Raw genomic sequence first — 23,006 nt, 5'->3', positions numbered from 1 at the left:
CTCTCTTCTCTCTTTGCTCTGTTCTCTTTTTCTCGCGTTCAGCGTTTCTGAAAATTTCGATGATCAAAAAATGTATTATTCTGTGTTGTTTGTTTGTTTGTTTGTTTGTTGTGTGTTGTGATTGATTGATTCTGAATTGAAAATGAAAAAAATGAAAAAAAATGAATGAAATGTAAATGAGAAAAAAAGAAGAAGAACTATATCCTTCTCTAAACACAACAACACACTCTTTCTCTCTTGCTTTCTTTCAGTGTTTTGTTTTTTATTGGGAACAAAAAAATTTTCTTTTGGATGTTTACGCAAAATAAACAAAACAAAAATATCCATTCGAATATTGATTACAACCAACAACAACAAACCTAAGCAATATTGTGGATTATCAATTTTTTGTCATTAAGAATTCTTTTTCTTTTTCTTTGTTTTGAATTCTGTTATTTTCATATATAATAATCATCATCGATAACTGAATGAAAATATCGCCATCATCAAATTACTTTATCCTCATCATCATCATCTTAAGAAAATCCCATCCACACACACACACAAAAAAAACATTAATTAGATCATTGTCATTACATTGTCTATCTATCTATCTATTTTGGTCACAAAAACAACAAAAATAACAAAAGGTTTGTATCCAATCCATTGCTGTTGTTGTTTATCATTGATTTTGTTTTTGTTGTTATTTTCACTGTAGATTATCAATCAATCAATTATTGTGGTTAAATGAAAAAAAGTAATCAAAAACAAAAATCGAAATTCAATTTGAAATTTTCGCACTAAAATTGTGAAAATATAGGGATTCTGTTTTTGTTGTTGTTGTTTTTGACATTCGAATCTTAACTAACACAATATTAAGATTCGAATGTTTTTCTCTTTGGTTTTTGTTGTTGTTAATCGCTAAGAATTTTTAGGCGGTCAATGTTTTCATTGACAATTTTGGCAGAAAAAAACGATTTACCAAAATATGAAAATTTCAATTTTTCTATCCATATTCAGTTTTTGTGATTTTGTTTTATCAAAATTTGATAATTTTCTTCTTCTTTTGATAATTTTATCATCATCATGAAATATTTTTGTTTGATAAAATTCTTTTCAGTTATTTTGGTTAATAGCCATCAGTGTTTTTGTGTTCTTTGTAGACATTTTTTTTCTTGTTTTGGAGTTTTTTTCGGTGTATGTTAAGGCTATTTTGCCAAAAGAAAATATCATTTTAAGATGATAATAATGATGAATTTGATAAGATTGAATTGATTTTTGCAGTTGTGAAATTGAAAATTTTAAAGTTTTTTTTTGTGAAATTTTACTAATTTTTTTATTTGTTTGTTTTTCGTTTTTCTAATAGGATTTTCATTTTTTTTTATAGATATTTTTTGGGCGCGAAATTTATTCTTGGCGTGAAGAGAATCTCATTTTTTTTCTACCTCATTTTGTCAATTTTCGTCATCATCATCATTTACATTCATGTTTTGACTAATTTTACAGCATCATCAAACAGAAAAAGATTTTATCATCAAAAAAATCAATATTTTTCTTTTTGCTCCCACAAAAAAAAAAACTTTGAACCACATTCTATAAATCGAACATCAAATGTAGTTTGAAAGAAAAAAAAATTAATTCAATTTTCTTGTATGAACAACAACAACAACAACAACAGTAGCAGCAATCAAACAACAACAAAAAGAAGAATTGATAAAATCCAATGTCTAACGATAAAGAATTAAATAAAGATTCAACAACAAATGAAAACGATGTTAATAATGATGATGATTCTTTGTCATCGTTGTCTGTTACAAATTCAACAGCCGCAACAACAACAACAACGATTACTGCAACAACAATGTCACAATCATCATTAATAAAAAATAATTCATCAAAAGAATTTATTGTTGATCATCATCTTCGAAATCAAATGGATAATAATGATGATGATGAAAATTTAATAAAACATCAACAACAACAAACACAGCCAAATACAGATACAACGACAACAATAATGTCTTCATTACAACAACAAGAAGATAATTCACAAAATGGAATTAAAAATAATGATACAACAGATAATATTATTGTTAGTGTAGAAAGTGTTATTGGTTGTGTTGATAGTGGTGGTGGTGTTGGTGGTGGTGTTAGTAGTGATGATTCTGATTCTCAAATGTCAACATCATCATCTTCATCATCATCTTCTTCAACATCAGCTGCATCATCAACAACAAATTCATCAACAGATTCGATTAATAATAATAGTAGATTTTCATCATCAAATTCAATCAATGATGATGATGATGATGATGATAATGATAATGATGGTGATGGTGATGGTGATGATGAAGATGACGTCGATGATGATGATGATAATAATAATAATAATAATACTTCCTCTTCAATTACTAATGTTGCACTTGTATCTACATCTTTATCATCTGAAAATGTAAAATCAAATAATAATGATGATAATATCGATGATCGAGATGATGATGATCTTGATACGGATGTTGATCTAATTTGTAGTGAAGAACATCAACAACAACAAGAAATATTAGGCCAAAATAATGAATCACAATCATTAACAACAACAATATCAACAACAACAACGACAAAAACAACATCAACGACGACGTCTTCTTCTAATAATAATAATACTATTGCTTCAAATAAAACATCATCAGATGAATCATCATCATCATCAACAACAACAACAACGACAGAATCTTCATCGATATTTTCAAATAATAATCCTACTGATACTCGTCGTCGTGTAAAATTATATATGTTGAATGCAAATCGCACATGGGATGATCGTGGTACTGGTCATGTATCATCAAGTTATATTGATCGTTTAAATGGAATGTCATTATTGGTTAGAGCTGAAACTGATGGTTCAACATTATTAGAATCAAAAATAATGCCTGATACTGCATACCAAAAACAACAAGATACTTTGATTGTATGGTCCGAAGGTGAAAACTATGATCTAGCATTATCATTTCAAGAACGAATTGGATGTGAAGAAATTTGGGCCAAAATATGTCAAGTTCAAGGTAAAGATCCATCGGTAGATATTACTCAGGATTTAATCGAAGATGAAGACAATGGTATGTTGACATATATGATTGTTTTTGTTTTAATTTGAATTTAATTTTTCATAATTTTTGACTAGAATTACCACCAATCGAAGTGAATCGTTTGGATGAGATTAATTCCGTTCTTACATCATCGTTGACAACAGCTAGTAAAAAAGATAATATTACTTTAGCGCTTGAAAATGATAATTATATTCTTAAATTGTTGGAATTATTTCGACAACTTGAAGAACGATTAGATATACCATCGTTACAAAAAATGTATGAAATATTTAAAAATATTTTCCTATTAAACAAAAGTACACTGCTTGAGATTATGTTATCGGATCAAGCAATTTCGGATGTAATCGGTGTATTTGAATATGATCCAAATGGTGCTCGTGTACGAGAATATCAAGCCAAAAGTAATAACAATGTCAACAATCAACAACAACAAAGATTGTCGCAGCAAACATCGCCTCCATCATCATCATCATCATCATCATCAGCAAGTACAACAACAACTACACAAATGCCGCATGCATTATCATCACAATCGCAATCTTATTTTACATATTTACCATCATCATCTGAATCAGAATTAATGCGTTTAGTGAGAGAAAAACGTCATCGTGAATTTCTACGAAATGTTTCTCGTTTCAAAGAGGTTATACCATTAAGTAAATCGGAACTTGTTTCTAAAATTCATCAAACATATCGTGTGCAATACATTCAGGATGTTATAATGCCATCACCATCAATATTCGAAGATAATATGCTTTCCACATTATCTTCACTTTTATTTTTTAATAAGGTAAAGAGTTTTTTTTTCAAGAATTTTTTCCATTTTCTATAATAAACATTTCTTTTCAGATTGAAATTGTCACATTGATACAAGAAGATGAAAAATTTTTAAAAGAATTATTTCGTCAACTATCCGATACGGAACCATCGTTTCAAGAAAAACGTCGTGATTTAGTTTTGTTCCTGAAAGAATTATGTACATTTTCACATACATTACAAAATCGTGAAACTTTTATTAAAACTCTATCATCATTTGGTTTATTACAAACAATCGAAACATTATTAATATGTAATGATGTTTCCATTAAATTGGGTGCTGTCGATCTCTTAACATATGTTGTTGATTATTCACCATCAATGGTTCGTGAATATGCCCTTCAACAAGAAATAAAAAATGATAAGGTAATGATGTTTGATTGATTGATTGATTGATTCTGATTATAATATTCATCTTTTTTTTGTGTGTTGTATTTGACCAAAGCAGCCATCGGAACAATATATAATAAATATAATCATTGAACAAATGATTTGTGATATTGATCCTGATCTAGGCATGGCGCAACAATTATCAGGAATTTTAAAAATGATTATTGATCCAGATAATATGCTCACCACTCCTGCATTGAACGTATGTTTGGTTTTTGTTTTTTCTTTTTTTTTAATTTAAACAATTTTTTTTATTTGATAATTACTGTTTGTTTTTTTTACAGAAAACGGAAAAATCTGAATTTTTAAATTATTTCTATAAACATTGTATTGGTTATATGACGGCGCCAATTTTAGCTGTAACTGCTTCACCGGTTACATCTCCGTCATTTACAACACCTTTGCCTCCACCTCCACCAACTTCGTCAACAACAACAAATCAACTAGATCTTGCATTACATAATAATAATCATAGTAATGTACAACCAACATCTGGAATTCCGGTTTCACAAACAAATCATTCAATTTTTCCAACTACCCAACCAATATCAACGACAAATACGAGCTCGTTAACATCTTTGATTCAAAACAATACAATATTAAGCAACAATGAACCATTAGAATCAGCATTCGAAAATTCATGTCAAGCAGCTCAATTATTAGCCATAATACTAGAGTTATTGACATTTTGTATTGAACATCATGCTTATCATATTCGATCATATTTACTGCATAAAGATATTGTTCGTCGTATTATGATTCTGACCAAATCACGACATACATTCCTTGTTCTAAGTAAGTTTTTCTTTTTGATTTTGAATGTTTTTTTCTTTTGTATAAAGAACCAAATTGATTATTTTTAAATTTATAAAATTAGCTGTTATACGTTTTATGCGAAAATTGGTCGGCCTAAAAGATGAATTTTACAATCGTCATATTGTGACGTTAAATCAATTTCAACCAATCATCGATACTTTTGTATCAAATCGTGGTCGATATAATTTATTGGATTCAGCAGTTATTGATTTATTTGAATTTATTGATCAGAATGAGATTTATACATTGTTATCATATACAATAGAACGTTTTTGGAAAAATAAACTAGAACGAATTGATTATGTTCGTACATTTAAATCAATGAAACGTCGATATGATCATCAACAACAACAGCAACGAAATTCTGTTAACCCGTATGTTCCGATAAACTATGTTCACTTTATATTTGATTAATTGATGATTTTTTCTAATAAAAAAATTGTATAATTTTTTTTAAATAGTACTAATGCATTAATGCTTTCGAGAAGTGGTTTGGGAACTGGAACGAATGCGCAATCTTCATTAACAGCTCATCATCATCGATTTCGACGAGATCCACGGCAATTAGACAAAGAAGAAGATATGTGGTTTAATGCCGATGACGATGATGAAGAAGAAGAATGTCCGGATGATGATGATGATGACGATGATGATATTGGTGTTGGAGTTGGTGGTATGACTTATTCACATCATAGTGTTGGTCATCATCATCACCACCATCATTCAGGTGAAGATGATGATGAAGTTTTGATTCCTGGAGCAACTACCGTTGGTTCAGATGGCTCTTCTCCTCCTGATTCAAATCAAACATCGAATGTGCTTGAAAATCATTTAGCATTAAGTTCTGCGGCAGCAGCACTTTCAGCCGCTGCTGCTGGTACTGATCCAATCGATTATGCTGCGGCTGCTGCTGCTGCTGCACAACATCATCATTATGGTCAACATGGACTATCATTGCATCATCATCAAGTTGGAAAAATTGGTTCTTCGAATAATGCCGGAACTGTTTTACATCATCATCAACATCATCTACATATTTCATCGTTGCATTCGGGAGGAGGAGGTGGTGGTAGCAGCGGCGGCACAAATACAACTTCATCTGGTTCTTCGTCCGGTTCAATATCTTCTAGTTATAATAGCCTAACCGCTGCCACAAATTCTTTGTACCATCATGATAGTGGTGCAATTTCTACATCAGGTACAAACAGTGCTACTGTTTCATTTGTAGATTCTCCATTCTTTTCGTCATTAGCATCTGTAGCAGCTGCCAGTTCAGGAGCTTCACAAACGGTCAGTGGTACAATAGGCTCCGGTTCTGGATTATTGTCTATGGGTAAAAAGAAAAGTAATGATCGTAAATTAAGTAAGTTTTGTGATTTATTTGTTCTTAAAGTCTGAGTATTAACTGTATTCTTAAATACACATAGCTATAAATTTGAATCATAAAACTACAAATTTCTTAACTGCAGCTTCTGGAACATTAAGCACACAGAATGCAAATCAACAATTCCGTACCAATAACACTAATTTATCGAATAATGCTCATCCTCATCAATTATCAGTAATGGGACAACATATAGCAGCAGCAGCTGCTGCTGCAGCATTCCATAATCTTAACAATAATAATTTAACCGGTAAATCGGCTACAGAAACTGTTTTGTCTCGAAAGGTTTGTATATTTTATAGCTAATATAATTTATTATAAATCTAATATGAATTCATTTAATTAGGCATTGGTCGATTATTCGGATGAAGATTCAGACGAAGATGATAATAGCTCAGAAAGTTCAGACACCCCAAAAGAAGAAGAAAATGTCGATGATGAAGACGATGATGATAATTATGTTGGAAAAAATACAAACGATTTAAAAGAAGAACATTTAACATCCAGTCATAATCAACAATGTCCTTCAAACATAAACATTCGTATTCAATCGAACAAATCGGTTTCATCCGGTGATGGAGGAGGTTGTAGTGGTGGTTCAATTACCAAAATAACCAAAAGACATAAAGAATCGAAATCATGTTCAAAACATCATCATCACCATCATCATCATCATCATCATGGTCGATCTGGTAGTAGTTCGAAATTGGATAAAAGCAACCCGGTGGTCAATAATAATAATAATATTTTAGTTCATGAAACGACAACAACATCAACAATTTCTGAATCCAAAACAAATGGATCTGAAGAAAAATCTAATAAATCATTAAACGATATTATCAATGATGAACGTGTTAGTAGTTCTTCTTTATCTGAACAACAATCGGTTGCTGATAATTCAATAATAACTACTAGTGATGATGATGATAATAATGAAAAAGAAAATCTTCTAATCAATAGAAAACGTAAATTAACCGATGACAATAATGATGATGATAATGATAATAATGATAATGATGATGATGACGATGATGATGATGGTAATGATAATGATAATGATAATGATGAACTGAAACAAAATATCGATGATCATCAATCAACAAAAATGGAACAACTATTTAATAATGAATCAGTTGCAACAACAGATTCATCAAATACCGATACAAAACGATTTAGATATTCATTTATTGAAAGTGATGAAACGAATAATACAACAACGGAAAGTTAGCCGATTATTAATTAATTAATTTTTTCAAATAATTCAACAAACAAACTCACCTTATTCTGTTTGTATGAAGCAAACAAACAAACAAACAAACAAACAATCGATCTCTATCTCTCATTTATTATAAAAAACCAGAGAAAAATTCTGTTTTTTTTTGTTTTTAAATGATGAAACAAAAATACAAACAAACAAAATAATAATCAATACAAATGACAAATATTTGCAACAAAAAAAAATATGTAAATTATTTTTTAATTTATCAATTTTTCTTTAGCCCCTTCACTCATCAATCAATCAATCAATCAATCATTGATCGAACAACAACAGATACATCTTTCCAATACTAATCGATGATGATGATTGCTATGTTTTTTTCATCCTTTAATATTTTTTTTCGTCCAAAAAATATATTCTCATATAATCCTCTCATCATTATCATTATCATCATTATCATCATTCGTGAATTATGGTCACCAAAATGAATTTTTTTTTTGTTTGTTTATAAAATCTTATTATTTAGGCACACACCACACACACACCACACACATCAACCAACCACATTCATTCTTTAAAATGATGCTAAATGATGATGATGATGAACAACAACAGCAGAAAAAAAAATTGTCACATAAAATTCTCAAATTTTTCTTCTTCTTTTTCAAAATATTTAAATTTGCGATCCACTCCTTTTCGATCAACAACAATTTGGATTTTTTTCTTTAATATTTCTTTTTTTTTGCTCTCCTTCTCCTCCGCTAATAATTACAAATTACAAATTACAAATTATTCATTATTAATTATCAATTTTCGTTTATAAATATATTTTCTTTTTCTTTTTTCAAATCTTGTAAATATAATTTCTGTCTCTCCGTCTTTGTCTCTCTATTGAAGAATTCAATGAATAAATATCCCTTATCACTTTTTTAATTTGTTTTTGTTTTAATTCGCGCTGCAATAAACACAAAAAAAAAATGTGAAAACAAATAGAGATATATTGCATTCGGTTGGAGAAATTCATTTCAACGTTTTTTGGATCGTCAAATTCATCGATTCGATCGATTTTGCACTTGAATAATTTATTTTTTGTTTTCAAGCATCCCAATTTGAGTGACGTCAGAATGTTTCAGTGAAAGAATTGAAATTTTTGGATTTTTTTTTTTTTTTTTTTTTGGTGCGTGTTTCAATTCATAACCCTCTTTCGTTCTCAAAAATAAAATTGATGAATAAATTAATGGCTAAAAATAAAAACAACTTTTAACAAAGATTTATCTGTTTTTATCTGTCGACCTCCAATCAAGTTATCAGTTTATTTTAAAAAAGAATTTTTTTTTTTAAAAAAAAGGTTGAAAAATCATCTAATCCAATATGGAAGGATCCTAATCAAAAATGAAAAAAAATTGGGATTTTTCATGGAAATCTATCAATATTTTTTGTCGTCGACGTCAAAATCTAATCTGGAAAAAAATTGACAAAAAAACTTGTCAATTTTTTTCCACACAAAAATTCATTATTCTAGTTATCACACCAATATTGTATCAGGCAATCATTATCATCATTAAAAAAATTGATTACGTCCAACCAACCAACAAGTTAATGTCGTTGTTGTTGTTTTCTCTCTCTTGTTTTTTCCTCCTTTCTAATCATTTCACTTTCAACTTGGCCACATTCTTTTCTTTCCCCAAATTATCATGATGATTTTTCTCTTGTTTTTAAAAGAGTAAACAATTTTTTTCTGTTTTGTTTTTGTTTTGCGAACGCGAGTTTCTTGCATTTTTCAGTTTTCTTTTCATCGCTTAATGGATTGCATTCAAAATCCAAAACAAACAGAAACAAACATTGAAACATTGAAACATTTCAATCAATTTTTCCTGTCATTCCACATTCTGCCTGTTTCTGAAATTCATTTGATTTTTGATCATTTTGGTGGCAAATAAGATTGCCATTCTTGATTCTTGATTCTTGATTTTTGCTTTTTTTGGCTATTTTGACTTCTGTGTTCCAAAAAAATTGTGATTGATTCAATCAAACATGACCGAATTGAATGAAAAACGGAAAAATGTTTGTATAATTGGTGCTGGTTTAAGTGGAATGGTAACAGCAAAATCATGTTTAGAATATGGTCTACAACCAATTGTTTATGAACGAACAAAAAATTTAGGTGGATTATGGCGTTATCGTGAACAAATCGAACCGGGGCAAGGTTCCGTTATGCGTAGTACAGTTGTTAATTCAAGTAAAACTTTAACCGCATTTTCGGATTATCCATTCCCGGATAAATATCCAAATTTTATGCCAAATGATTTAATGGTAAGTGATTCGGTTGTTTTTATTCTGTTAATTTAATCTTCATTTATCTTTTTGTTAACCCTTTCCTTTCCCTCAAAAGTATGAATATCTTGTTAATTATGCTAAAGAATTTCAATTAGATTCTTATATTCGTTATTCACATGAAGTCATACGTATTGAACATTGTAATGATCCATTATTGGATGGTGGTGGTTATCTAATAACCGTTAAAAATCTTAATAATGAAGATTCAATTCAAACAATACGGTATGATGCCATCGCTATTTGTAGTGGACATCATCATACACCAAAATTACCATCACCGCCGATTCCAGGACAAGAATTGTTTCAAGGAAAAATTCTACATTCACATAATGTTCGTTCAATTCTTGATAATCCTGATTTTATTGATAAACGTATTGTTGTACTTGGTATTGGTAATTCAGGTGGTGATGTTGCTGCTGAAGCAGCACCTGTAGCGAAACAAGTTTATCTTTCATCACGTAATGGTGGTACATGGTTACTTCGTCGTACAGGGTTGAATGGACAACCTGTTGATACTGTTGGTATTCGTCGTGCATTTATGGGTGCATTACACCTGTTACCATATTCATTACGATGTTCAGTAATGGAATTTTTAGCATCACGTATGGTTGGTCATGATTTACTAGGATTACGACCGGAAAAAACAAGATTCCTGGAACAACATGCAATGGTTAATGATCATATACCAACATATATACATCTGGGTTGGATTAAAATGCGTTTCGGTATTGAAAGTTTCGTTCAGAATGGTGTTATATTTGAACGTGATCAAGGTCGAATTACTGAATGTGATTTAGTTATTATGGCTACTGGTTATGAACATTCATTTCCATTCATAACATCCGATGTTTTTGATTTATCCACTGGACGTTTTGATCTTTATAAACATGTTTTTGATCCACGACAACCACAACCAGAATGTTTAGCATTTATTGGTTTACCAGCTGCAAATGGTAGTCTGCCACCAATATCAGAAATTCAATCACGTTGGTTTTGTATGTTATTAACCGGACAATGTAAATCATTACCAAACAAGAAAAAAATGTTTGCGAAAATTGAAAAAGATAGAAAATGGGTTGCAAATCGTTATGGATCGGATAAAGTTGAACGTTTTCGTTTTGAAGTTGAAATGTTGGATTATATGGATATGGTTGCACGTTCAGCTGGTTTAAGGCCAAATATTGCTATTAATTTCCTAAAAGATCCTAAACTATGGTGGGCATTATTATTTAAACCATGTATATCAGCACAATATCGTTTACGTGGTCCTGGTTCAAAACCTAAACAAGCACGTCAATTAATCCTAACTATTGATGAACGTATCAAAGCACCATATCGTAAAACATCCGAACAACAAACAGAAACCAAACTTAAGCAACGTCAACAAGAAAATGGAAATGGTGATTTTAGCGAAAAACCATTATTATTAAAAGATAAATTTCTTTAAAAAGTTGTAACTTTTCAGCTGATTTTTTAAAAAATAATAATAATAATTTTTTATTTAATTTAAACCTAAAAATGTGATTTTTTTTTAATTTTTCTCTTCAAAATGAACAAAAACAAAAATCATCAAAAACAAAGAAAAGAAAAGAAGAAGAATGAAAAAACTACAATAAATTTCAAATTTTGCTGAGCAAACAAAAAAAAGATTATTATAACAAAAAATAAAGGAAGGAAAATGAATGAGATGGTTTATATGGTGATTATAATTCGTTGTTGCTTGTTGGTTGTTATTATTATAAACAATTCGGATATGAAATGAATCATTATTGATATTGTGGTTGTGCTGCAAATGGTGATGCCATTTGATCGGATAATGATTGTGGTGATTGTGATGATGATGATGGTCCACCAGGAATTGGTGAACCTAATTGTGATGGATCTTCCAATGGATTTTGTGGTCGAAATTGTTCAGATGTATAACGCATAAATAATATACCCATTCCTTCGATTAATGCTAAAAGAACACCACCGATTATAGCTGATCCAATCATTGCACCGGTTCCATCTATAGAATTTCAAATTTTTAAAGAATCAAATTAGAAAAAATCAAAAACAAAACAAAAATGTTTTTCAAAAAACATACTTCTGACAGAAAGAATAGCACCAGTCAATGCACCCGATGTTATTGAATTCCATGGATCTTCTTTTTTACGAATATAAATTAATGAACAATCAATAGTTGAAAATAGACCACCCCATACGGCAAAATTACCACCAATAATTGGTGCACGTGCACGTACTGTTGACCATGCACCAGCTGAACGCCTAGAGAATCCTGATGGTGCATTACGAAATCCTTTGATAGCCTGAAATACACCACCACCAATTGCACCCATTGTAAATGCACCACCACAATCATCCACTATACGCCATGGACATGGTTCACGGGCATATTCTTCCATTTATCAAATTAAATAATGATAATAAATCAATTGAACAATAATAAATTTTATCACAATTTACAAGTGAAAAAAAAGTATTTAAAAAAAAAATTAGGCCACGAAAAGCATCAACCAAAAAAAAAAAACACAATTTAAAAAACAAAAACACCATAGGGTCATCGAAAAAAAATATACATGTGTTTTTTGTTCTCGCGCAATACCATCGAACATTCGATTTTTTTGATCATAAAAAAACGTATCATCATCACATATCATTCGATTTGAGCGTGCGTTTGATGATCCAAAAAAAAAAAAATGCCGCATATTTACATTCCACTACCCCATAGATTGAAATTGAATGTGAATTATGTCACTTTTGCTGCTACTACCAAATCATCATTGTCATCATCAAATCTGAAAATAGCGGGCTGTAGCAGTGGCAGTAGTAGTGGTAACATTTGTTACTCGTTTATATTTTTCCGTTTTTTTTCGTTCGATCTGAGTTTTTACATTTTTTTTTCGTGTTTTTTTTTGCTTTAAAAAATTTGCTAATTTTTTCGGGTTTTTTTTTCGCATCATTTAATTTCCGTCAATTTGCTGGATTTGATTGATGATTAATCAAAAGTGACGCGACATCAAGTTTATTATTGTGCAGAGAAAAATCCAAAGAAAACAAAGCGAAGAAGCATCGTGAACTGATCATCATCATCATTTCGAATTCATTTTCGTTCAATCAAAAAAGAAAAGAAGAAATTTTTTTTCGGTAAATATAAACACATATGATGATCATGTCATTTGAAGTATTTTTTTTGATTCAAAAATAGTTTGTTTTGTTTTGATAAATACATTCAAGAAACGAAAAAATGCCTTCCAAGAAGAAACGTTTCAATGCAAGATTTCCGCCGGCAAGGATTAAAAAAATAATGCAAAAAGATGAAGAAGTTGGTAAAGTTGCCCAAGCTGTTCCAGTCATTATTGGTATGTTTATTATTAACCCTTTATTCATTTGAGATTTTTTTTGTCTAAATTTTATCCCCCATATCGGATTCAATTTTCAGCTAAAGCATTAGAATCATTTGCCGAACAATTATTAACAATATCATCGGATGTAACTCGTAATCGTAATGCTCGTACATTGACACCAAATCATATGTATGTACAGTTGGTTATGAAAAAATTGATTGAAATTCTAATGATGATCAAAATTTTGTTTTTGTTTGAATTTTCCCATATAGAAAAACTGCTATACTTAATAAAAATGAATTTCATTTTTTACGTGAATTAACACAATCAATACCGGATGTAAATAATTTGACAGATGAAGAACCAAATGCATCTATATCAACACCTGTAACCGCATCATCATCATCAGCAAATCCGGTTTTAGCTCAACAACAACATTCGTCATCCGTCATGATTACGGCGGCTACGACGACGCCGACAAATTCATTATCATTATCATCGATTACAAGTGAATTACCACAAATCATTAATAATAATGGTTGTAAAATTTATCAAGCAACACCTATACCAACAAAAACTACATTGGAAATGGTTTTACCACAACCACCGACTATTTTGGATTATTCAAATAATAATAATAATAATAATAATCACAATAATAATAATAATAATGGAACACGTGGTCGTGGAAGACCAAGAAAACGTCCATTAGATCAATGTTCTACATCAACATCTTTACAACAACAACAACAACAAGATGATCAACAACAACAAATATTGTTGAAAAATAAACAACCACGATTGATAACAACAACACGTGGACGAAGAGGAAGACCACCATCAACTGATAAATTACGATTACAAAGAAGAAAACGAAGAAAACCTGATACATCAGATGAATCTGATGATGATGATGATGATGATAATGAATCTGATGATTTAGTTGATGATGATGATGACGATGACGAAGATTTAGTTGATGATGATGATGAAACTGAAGAAGAAGATGATAATAATGAAAATGGTGATAATGATAATGATGATGATGATGAAACGATAAAATCATCAACCGAAACATCGAATTTAAAGTCATTAAATTTTGGAATATCACCACCACCACCACCACCAGAAACAATCAATAATAATGATAATAATGATGATGATGATGATTATGATAATTGCTGATAAATTGTTAAACAACAACAACAACATTATTATTGATATAATATCGTTATAATCTAAAAAGTTTGACTCTAATTCTTTCATTTCATTTGAACAATTATTATTTTTATTTTTGACATTTCACTTTAAAAATCACACCTATACAAAACAACAACAACAACACACTGGTAAACACACACATATGTGACCCTGCACTGAGAAAAATGAAGGGTGAAGAAGAAGCATAGAAAATAGTTACGAAAAACACGGACAAAACACGGACAAAATTTGTACAGCGAAAGTAAGATTTTGGAAGCATAGAAAATAGAAAGTAATCTGCATCAAAATCCACGTGACCAGCGTGAGAGCGAATATATCGATAGTTTCGATATTTTTTTGAATTGATCCAGATCCTCGATTGTTTTTTGAATTTCACTTAAATTTTATTTAAATTTTATAATTTGAATAAAATAAATTAAAAATATAAATTAAAGATTAAAATCACAAGTCCCAAATTGATAAAACGATCCAATTATGCGCCATGTGATGGAAGAGAGCCAGAGAATTCACGGTCATTGATGCCAATTGACTAATTTACATCCATTTTGATTATCTTCACTCAATTACCAATGTTCACTTTCATGATAATTGGATGATTTGACAATTTTGATGAATGTACGATAATATTGTTAACAAAGAGAATAAATGCGAATTTTTGTTGATTGAAACTTGATTAATTGTCATTTGTTCGGGATGATTCATCGATGATCGTCAATGTTTAGTTATCATCAGGTCGGAATATGAAATTTCAAACAAGAATTAGATTCAATGTTGTTGAAAATATTTGGAATTCATTTATCGTTTAATTGGTAATGATCCATCGATGATCGGCAATGTCGAGTTATCACCAGATCGGAATATGAAAATGCAAAAAAGAATTAGAATCAATGTCGTCGAAAATATTAAGAAGTAATTTACCGTTTATTCAATTGTCATTGATTGGTAATGATCCATCGATGATCGTCAATGTTTAGTTATCACCAGATCGGAATATGAAAATGCAAACAAGAATTAGAATCGATGCTGTTGAAAATATTAAGAATTTACCGTTTATCCAATTGTCATTGATTGGGAATGATCCATCGATGATCGTCAATGTTGAGTTATCATCAGGTCGGAATATGAAAATGCAAACAACAATCAGAATCAATGTCGTCGAAAATATTAAGAAGTAATTTACCGTTTATTCAATTGTCATTGATTGGTAATGATCCATCGATGATCGTCAATGTTGAGTTATCATCAAGTCGAGATATAAAAATGCAAAAAAAAAGAATTAGAATCGATGCTGTTGAAAATATTAAGAATTTACCGTTTATCCAATTGTCATTGATTGGGAATGATCCATCGATGATCGTCAATGTTGAGTTATCATCAGGTCGGAATATGAAAATGCAAACAACAATCAGAATCAATGTCGTCGAAAATATTAAGAAGTAATTTACCGTTTATTCAATTGTCATTGATTGGTAATGATCCATCGATGATCGTCAATGTTTAGTTATCACCAGATCGGAATATGAAAATGCAAACAAGAATTAGAATCGATGCTGTTGAAAATATTAAGAATTTACCGTTTATCCAATTGTCATTGATTGGGAATGATCCATCGATGATCGTCAATGTTGAGTTATCATCAGGTCGGAATATGAAAATGCAAACAACAATCAGAATCAATGTCGTCGAAAATATTAAGAAGTAATTTACCGTTTATTCAATTGTCATTGATTGGTAATGATCCATCGATGATCGTCAATGTTGAGTTATCATCAGGTCGGAATATGAAAATGCAAACAACAATCAGAATCAATGTCGTCGAAAATATTAAGAAGTAATTTACCGTTTATTCAATTGTCATTGATTGGTAATGATCCATCGATGATCGTCAATGTTTAGTTATCACCAGATCGGAATATGAAAATGCAAACAAGAATTAGAATCGATGCTGTTGAAAATATTAAGAATTTACCGTTTATCCAATTGTCATTGATTGGGAATGATCCATCGATGATCGTCAATGTTGAGTTATCATCAGGTCGGAATATGAAAATGCAAACAAGAATTAGAATCAATGTTATCGAAGAATATTAAGAATTTACCGTTTATCCAATTGTCATTGATTGGGAATGATCCATCGATGATCGTCAATGTTGAGTTATCATCAGGTCGGAATATGAAAATGCAAACAACAATCAGAATCAATGTCGTCGAAAATATTAAGAAGTAATTTACCGTTTATTCAATTGTCATTGATTGGTAATGATCCATCGATGATCGTCAATGTTTAGTTATCACCAGATCGGAATATGAAAATGCAAACAAGAATTAGAATCGATGCTGTTGAAAATATTAAGAATTTACCGTTTATCCAATTGTCATTGATTGGGAATGATCCATCGATGATCGTCAATGTTGAGTTATCATCAGGTCGGAATATGAAAATGCAAACAAGAATCAGAATCAATGTTATCAAGAATATTAAGAAGTAATTTACCGTTTATCCAATTGTCATTGATTGGGAATGATCCATCGATGATCGTCAATGTTGAGTTATCATCAAGTCGAGATATAAAAATGCAAAAAACAATCAGAATCAATGTTATCAAGAATATTAAGAAGTAATTTACCGTTTATTCAATTGTCATTGATTGGTAATGATCCATCGATGATCGTCAATGTTTAGTTATCACCAGATCGGAATATGAAAATGCAAACAAGAATTAGAATCAATGTTATCAAGAATATTAAGAAGTAATTTACCGTTTATCCAATTGTCATTGATTGGGAATGATCCATCGATGATCGTCAATGTTGAGTTATCATCAAGTCGAGATATAAAAATGCAAAAAAAAGAATTAGAATCGATGCTGTTGAAAATATTAAGAATTTACCGTTTATCCAATTGTCATTGATTGGGAATGATCCATCGATCATCAAAATCATGAAAATCCTTGATCGGATTGCAAACATTATTGATTTCAAACCAAATGAGTTAAGAATGGTATGAAATTAACATCAAGTTTCTGGAACTCAATTATAAAATGTCAGATTGAAACTTTCAAAGAAATATCATACGTACATATGCACTGAAAGCAATGAGGATATCAAAAAATTGCATTTATGAAGATTGATTGATTCGGCCATTATGATAACTTGTTAAATATTTTCAATCGATAACTTGAAGTCAAGTTTTCTTAATTCTCTTCATGCCGTTTGCCATCAAATTTGAAAATCCAAATGTTTGCCAACCTAGCAAAATTGTGAAAACGATTATTTTTTACAAATTTCTTTCAATAAAAAGCGGACTTATCCAATTCTGAAATTCTTGTCTAATGATTGAATATCTATTAGTTTCAATTGAAGGTGATCATATCCAAGATCATAGACGAGTGCCAACTTATGGAAATAGTTTGAAATATGAAAAGGAAACGAATCATACTCCGAATTTAGTTCAGTTCGCAAATCTATTTTAAAAATAAAGTCTGAATTTTCAATAATTCCCAAAATAAAAGGATACTTAATTACAAATGGTTTGGTCAGTTCAACTTTGTCATCGATCATCAATATTCATATGGTGATGCAAGTATTTGACATTAATTTTTCAAAATAATCTTTGTTTTGATGAACTCTCCCAAAATCGAAAAAAATTTTACAAATTATCATCTATTATTTGGCCAGTATTTTGAATTGAGTTGAAAAAGATTGCGCCAACATCATTAGTGAACAATCAATCCAAACAATTCGTTTGAAGAAATTAATCAGATAAAATCTTTAGAAATAAAAAATTAAACTGAAATTCACATAAATTTCGTTGTTACTTAACTTGAAATCATGAATGTGATCAAAATTTTTGAATCTTACAATTGCCACAAACGAAAATAAATGAAGACAAATGTCGCTATGAATTACCATTTGATTATAAAAGTTTGGTTGAACATCCAGAAATATATTAATTCTGTTTTTGAAACGTCAAAATTCTTGATTTATTTCTTTATTTTTGATTTTAAGAAAACTTATTTCAAAATTTACACTCGAAAATGAGCACCGTTTACTTTTATAAACATTCTTAATGTAAACATTCGAACTCAAATTAACAACGGTCCTTCGAATTCGAATTCGAATCCGCCAATTTTTAAACCCTTCATATAGTCTGTTACATTTTTCAAATGCTGCGATCCAAATGGATACATTTTTAAATTTATTCATTTTTAAAAATAAAGTAATGAAATAATCTTGATAAAACAAATTTTAATCATTAAAATTGGAAAAAGAAATTACATAAGATAATAAACAAAATAATAAAAATATCAAACAGAAACGATGTTAAGACCAGAACGGACATTAGAAAAATCCATTTTCAAATTACGTGTTAAAATCGTTAAATTATCGGCTTAATTCGTCCAAGTTGATGATTTTCATTCCTCTTTATCATCCAGTCATCGGTCAATATCTATCTTGATATGAAATGAAATATGGGAAATGATTAGCTTTAATTTTATCAAGAAAATTAATAATTACCGAAACGATTTAAGAATCACCAGTAGAATTTTAAAAAATCATGCGTTCATTCTTGTATTCAGGCTATTAAATGAGCAAGTCTGGCCGAAAACATTGAACCTTTGGATCACCTTTCATTGATTAATTCGTTGTTTCATCAGGTAAATCCAAAGGCCCAACGCATTGACCAGACGACTTCAACAACACAGCCTGGCCAAAGGTTGGACCAAGTTAGGAAAAAAGAGTTAAGAGAATATGCTTTTTTTGTTTTTTTTGTTTTTTAATTTTTTTTTGTTTTTTTTTAATTTTTTATGATAAAAATTTCAAAAAAATTTGAAAATATACTTACAAATATACTTACGAATAACCAAAGAACCTGAAAATAGAGATGTACCCAAAAGCTGAAGAAAGAACCCGAAGAAACCGAAGAAATAAACTTACAATATACTTATGAATATTCAAAGAACCTGAAAATAGAGATAGACTCCAAAGCTGAAGGAAGAACCTATTTCATCATCGAGTAGTTGACAAAATAGGATCCTTGAAACTTGAATAAATAAGAATTCAAGTGAGATAAACCTGCTAAAGGTATCTCATTTGAATCCAAATTTAATTCCAACTTATGGACATTAGATTCGATGTTACGATCAGTAACTTTCCACAATTTACCTCTAACAAAAACCTCTGAATCTCGTGCTGCAAATTGACGAGCTTCGATAAAATAACAATCATTGCTTAATAAAGAGCGAAGAATGCTACGACCTAACGGAAATGGGTAGTGCGATGAGGACAAAATTCCCTCATCATAAATTTTATCAACTACGTGTAAAAACGGTTGTGCCATCTGATTTCGCTTAGAAAGCGAATAAGGCACATTCAAAAAATTCTTGGAGAGGCTTAGCAAGTTTTTCAGATAAGAATGAACACGTTCATACTTATCAGTGCTAAACCGCGAAAGCGGTCCATAGAATTCAGTCAATTCGGGATAATGACTGATGAAATGGACTTTAGGGGTAGCCAGTCCATTTTCATGGCACAAACGAATAAATTCCCTAACTGATGACCGTAGTTCGCAAATGTTTGGCATGGATGGCGAAAAAACAAAAAATATTACTTTCCTAAGATGAAAGTAAATAGCATAATCCGATGGATTTTCCATCATTTCAGGAAATATTTCCACTAAGCGGACAGCTAACTCAATCTTTGCCAACCCTTACCTCGAATTTTTATTGTTTTGGGTTGAAAATTAATATCTAACTTACCATTTACCCAAATTTTAAAAGATTTAAACCTATTTCTAACCGTATCTGACCCTAATTTGACCTTAAGAATCTCAAAAACTTTTGCAATGATCGTAGAGATAACGCCCTCAGCTAGATCATGAAAAATATCAGCTGGAGCAATCTGAAAAACATTTATCCCTAATTTGTCGAAAGCTGATCGACAAGTAATTCCATAAGGACTAGCAAAATTCTTGATGGAAAGAACAGAGTTTACCTCATTTTTATAAGAATCATAAGAATTATGAATCGCCAAATGAGTGGAAGTATCATCAAGCGATGATAATCGAGTGTGTGGTATGCCACAATGCCGGCAGGCAAAGGCATAGCCAAAGCTCCGACGAAGACCTAGTAATTCGGCGACAGATAGATTATCGCCCACAATATGTGATAAACAAACCGGTATATGTATCTGTCGATCATTCAATGCATACGAAATACCGTCTCTAAATAAACAAAGAAAGTCCTCAGACAAAGGACTCATGATGTCCAAAAGAGATTGATTTGAATTTTTCAAATCATCTGGACACCATATCATCAGAAGATGAATATCTTTTTTCTTGGACGTATATTGTCGGTTATCGATGTCCAAATACAGTACATACACCTTGTACTTTTTGGAAGAATCTCGAAGTGGGTTACATATCCCAAATTCATCTCCATAGATCATCAATCGAAGTTTACCATTAAACCCATTGTTTCGAACGTAAGGAGTTACGTTCGTGGTAGTTTCTTGATTGATAATACGGACCAAATCATCATTCAGGATATATTTGACCAGAAGTTCCCTAATTGGAATATAATAATATGATTTTTTATTATCCAAACGAAAGGGCTTCGGTTGAATATGCAAAGGATTGGTCATTGCAAATTTTTCTTGAAGGTAAGAAGAATCTGCCATTCGTAATGCATAATTGCTGAGAGTTGGATTATTGCAAAACGCATTTAAATAAAATGAAGAAAGATAATGTATCGATTTTCCAGTCGCATTGTGCAACACTCGATCTCCAAGAATCCTCTGACAGGTAGCCTCGAATAACGCGTAATCAGCATCAGACAAAGTTTTCTTGACATCCATCAAAAATTCAGAATCCACGCGGTCACTGCTAATGGGAACAATATCTTCAGGTTCCTCTTCAGGTTCTGCTTCATTAATAAAAATAACATCATAATCAAAATCTTCATCAAAACCAGGTTCTTCAATGTCGAGAACTTCAGGTTCGGCAGACGCCTCAATATCCTCCATTGGAAAATCGCGCGAAGCACTTTGAGTTTCTGATTCTGTTGACGACTCAACATCCACCATTGGAATATCGCGTGAAGTACCTTGAATTTCAGAAAGACTGGAATGACTTGGCGAATCACTGTCACTCACTGTGATTTCGGGATGATCTATCTTCACATGTCTATCCAGTGTCGCATAGGATCGGAACGTTCGATCACAACAAACGAAGCTGTTGATTTTTTTAGCTCGCAACGCCTGCATTGAAATATATATTGGATTATTTTTATCATACTTACGTCTGGATTGGACCTAAGATGGGTTATTAGTAATGAAATATAATTAAAACATTAAGCACTTACTTGAAATAACTTTGGGATAAGTTGTCTGGCCCGGTTGACACTTGATTGCAAAGCTTCTTTTAAACTCAACGATAAATCGGATGACATCGATATATTTTCGGCTTTATCTTGCACCGCCTGGAATTTTTTGAGATTGATGTTGGCCTTACCATGTTCGTCAATAAATGGGCCAAGCATTTGAATATATTCAATATAAGGTGGAGCAAAATAAACATCAAGAGTTCCGGCCTCAAGAAATCCAAATAGTCTTTCAAGTCGAGATCGAAGTTTCCCGTAAATGGATTTTTTGGACATTGTATATTGAGAAAAATAAACACAAAAATGAATAATAATAAAAAATTTAATAATGAAAACAAGAAGTTAAGATTGGCAGTGATAGTATTTGAAATTCAATTTCAATTCAATTCAAAATTCAATTTTTCAATTTTAGCCTTAACACTCAAAGTGTCAATTCGATAATGAAATCGAAAAACGGTTGAATTTTAAAGAAATGAATCTAAAGACCTCAAGAAAATTTCAAAAAACGGGTTGGACAAAAACTTTTATGATTTTATTAAGATTTAAGTTAACTTGAAAAGATTGTGTAAACAAATTATATCTCAACAAAACAAAAGTTTTTTAATGCAATGCAGTAGCCGACCGTTGGCCACTGTCACTGGTGATTTTGGTGTGGTGCTTAGAATTTTATTACATTTTGTATATACAAAATATCAATTTGAATTCCAAGTTTTGATTTGGTTACAATTCTAGCACATGTGTTTGATTTGTATTCTCGCGTTATGTCCATTGTTTAAACACATGTGGTTCTTTTTTACAAATTTTAAACTTTGAATGTTTTTTCTTCATGACCTTCGAATATTTCGAATTTTCTTAATGTTTTATGTCGTTAACATTCTTTGATATTCGATTTGTCTATAGAAATTCCATGTATACATTCCATTTCTTGTTCGATGGAATTTCTAAATTTACCATGAAGATCATGTTACATTTTAATTTTTAAAACTTTAAATCGCACATTGAAATTCATGA

The 23,006-nt window shown here is 30.7% G+C and overlaps 5 protein-coding genes and 1 long non-coding RNA gene across 8 annotated transcripts; 3 read left to right on the top strand and 3 right to left on the bottom strand.

Annotated features, from left to right (window-relative positions):
* Positions 1–1,526: 1,526 nt before the first annotated feature.
* Positions 1,527–8,644, top strand: flfl (serine/threonine-protein phosphatase 4 regulatory subunit 3 flfl). Its single transcript, XM_027339953.2, has 9 exons — positions 1,527–3,095; positions 3,161–3,876; positions 3,936–4,268; positions 4,351–4,494; positions 4,577–5,087; positions 5,170–5,482; positions 5,570–6,471; positions 6,536–6,777; positions 6,839–8,644. The coding sequence occupies exons 1-9, from the start codon at positions 1,703–1,705 to the stop codon at positions 7,718–7,720; spliced, it is 5,436 nt and encodes a 1,811-aa protein (XP_027195754.2). The 5' UTR covers positions 1,527–1,702; the 3' UTR covers positions 7,721–8,644.
* A 791-nt stretch (positions 8,645–9,435) lies between these two features.
* Positions 9,436–11,567, top strand: LOC113791715 (flavin-containing monooxygenase 5-like). Its single transcript, XM_027341522.2, has 2 exons — positions 9,436–10,024; positions 10,104–11,567. Exons 1-2 carry the CDS (start codon positions 9,746–9,748, stop codon positions 11,493–11,495), a joined length of 1,671 nt encoding a protein of 556 aa, XP_027197323.2. The 5' UTR covers positions 9,436–9,745; the 3' UTR covers positions 11,496–11,567.
* Positions 11,568–11,719: 152 nt separating this feature from the next.
* Positions 11,720–12,623, bottom strand: Tim17b (Translocase of the inner mitochondrial membrane 17b). The gene is made up of 2 exons (XM_027341524.2): positions 12,135–12,623; positions 11,720–12,056 (listed from the first exon to the last, which is right to left on the bottom strand). The coding sequence occupies exons 1-2, from the start codon at positions 12,451–12,453 to the stop codon at positions 11,815–11,817; spliced, it is 561 nt and encodes a 186-aa protein (XP_027197325.2). The 5' UTR covers positions 12,454–12,623; the 3' UTR covers positions 11,720–11,814.
* Positions 12,624–12,935: 312 nt separating this feature from the next.
* On the top strand, positions 12,936–15,063 carry LOC113791717 (uncharacterized). Of its 2 annotated transcripts, XM_075824028.1 has the most exons (4): positions 12,936–13,195; positions 13,286–13,410; positions 13,491–13,584; positions 13,668–15,063. In XM_075824028.1, the coding sequence occupies exons 2-4, from the start codon at positions 13,296–13,298 to the stop codon at positions 14,578–14,580; spliced, it is 1,122 nt and encodes a 373-aa protein (XP_075680143.1). In that variant the 5' UTR covers positions 12,936–13,195; positions 13,286–13,295; the 3' UTR covers positions 14,581–15,063. The 2 variants fall into 2 exon arrangements, with proteins under 2 accessions (XP_075680143.1, XP_027197327.2); XM_027341526.2 differs by lacking the exon at positions 12,936–13,195 and having other exon boundaries at positions 13,242–13,410.
* A 3,781-nt stretch (positions 15,064–18,844) lies between these two features.
* On the bottom strand, positions 18,845–19,272 carry LOC142646064 (uncharacterized). Of its 2 annotated transcripts, none has more exons than XR_012847078.1 (2): positions 19,135–19,272; positions 18,845–19,066 (listed from the first exon to the last, which is right to left on the bottom strand). It is a non-coding gene; the product is annotated as an uncharacterized LOC142646064 (long non-coding RNA). The 2 variants fall into 2 exon arrangements; XR_012847077.1 differs by having other exon boundaries at positions 18,845–19,070; positions 19,135–19,265.
* A 1,032-nt stretch (positions 19,273–20,304) lies between these two features.
* LOC142644794 (uncharacterized) lies at positions 20,305–22,464 on the bottom strand. The gene is made up of 2 exons (XM_075824050.1): positions 21,978–22,464; positions 20,305–21,927 (listed from the first exon to the last, which is right to left on the bottom strand). The coding sequence occupies exons 1-2, from the start codon at positions 22,269–22,271 to the stop codon at positions 20,305–20,307; spliced, it is 1,917 nt and encodes a 638-aa protein (XP_075680165.1). The 5' UTR covers positions 22,272–22,464.
* Between the last annotated feature and the right edge of the window lie 542 nt (positions 22,465–23,006).

Source organism: Dermatophagoides pteronyssinus, unplaced genomic scaffold, assembly GCF_027571235.1.
Source record: "Dermatophagoides pteronyssinus isolate colony J.1.1.1.1 unplaced genomic scaffold, Derpt_VIB-CSIC_2022.12 sq0045, whole genome shotgun sequence".
In the NCBI taxonomy this organism is placed as follows: domain Eukaryota; kingdom Metazoa; phylum Arthropoda; class Arachnida; order Sarcoptiformes; family Pyroglyphidae; genus Dermatophagoides; species Dermatophagoides pteronyssinus.
Note: the sequence above shows the minus strand (reverse complement) of the source record. Positions and strands in the feature narration are given on the sequence as shown.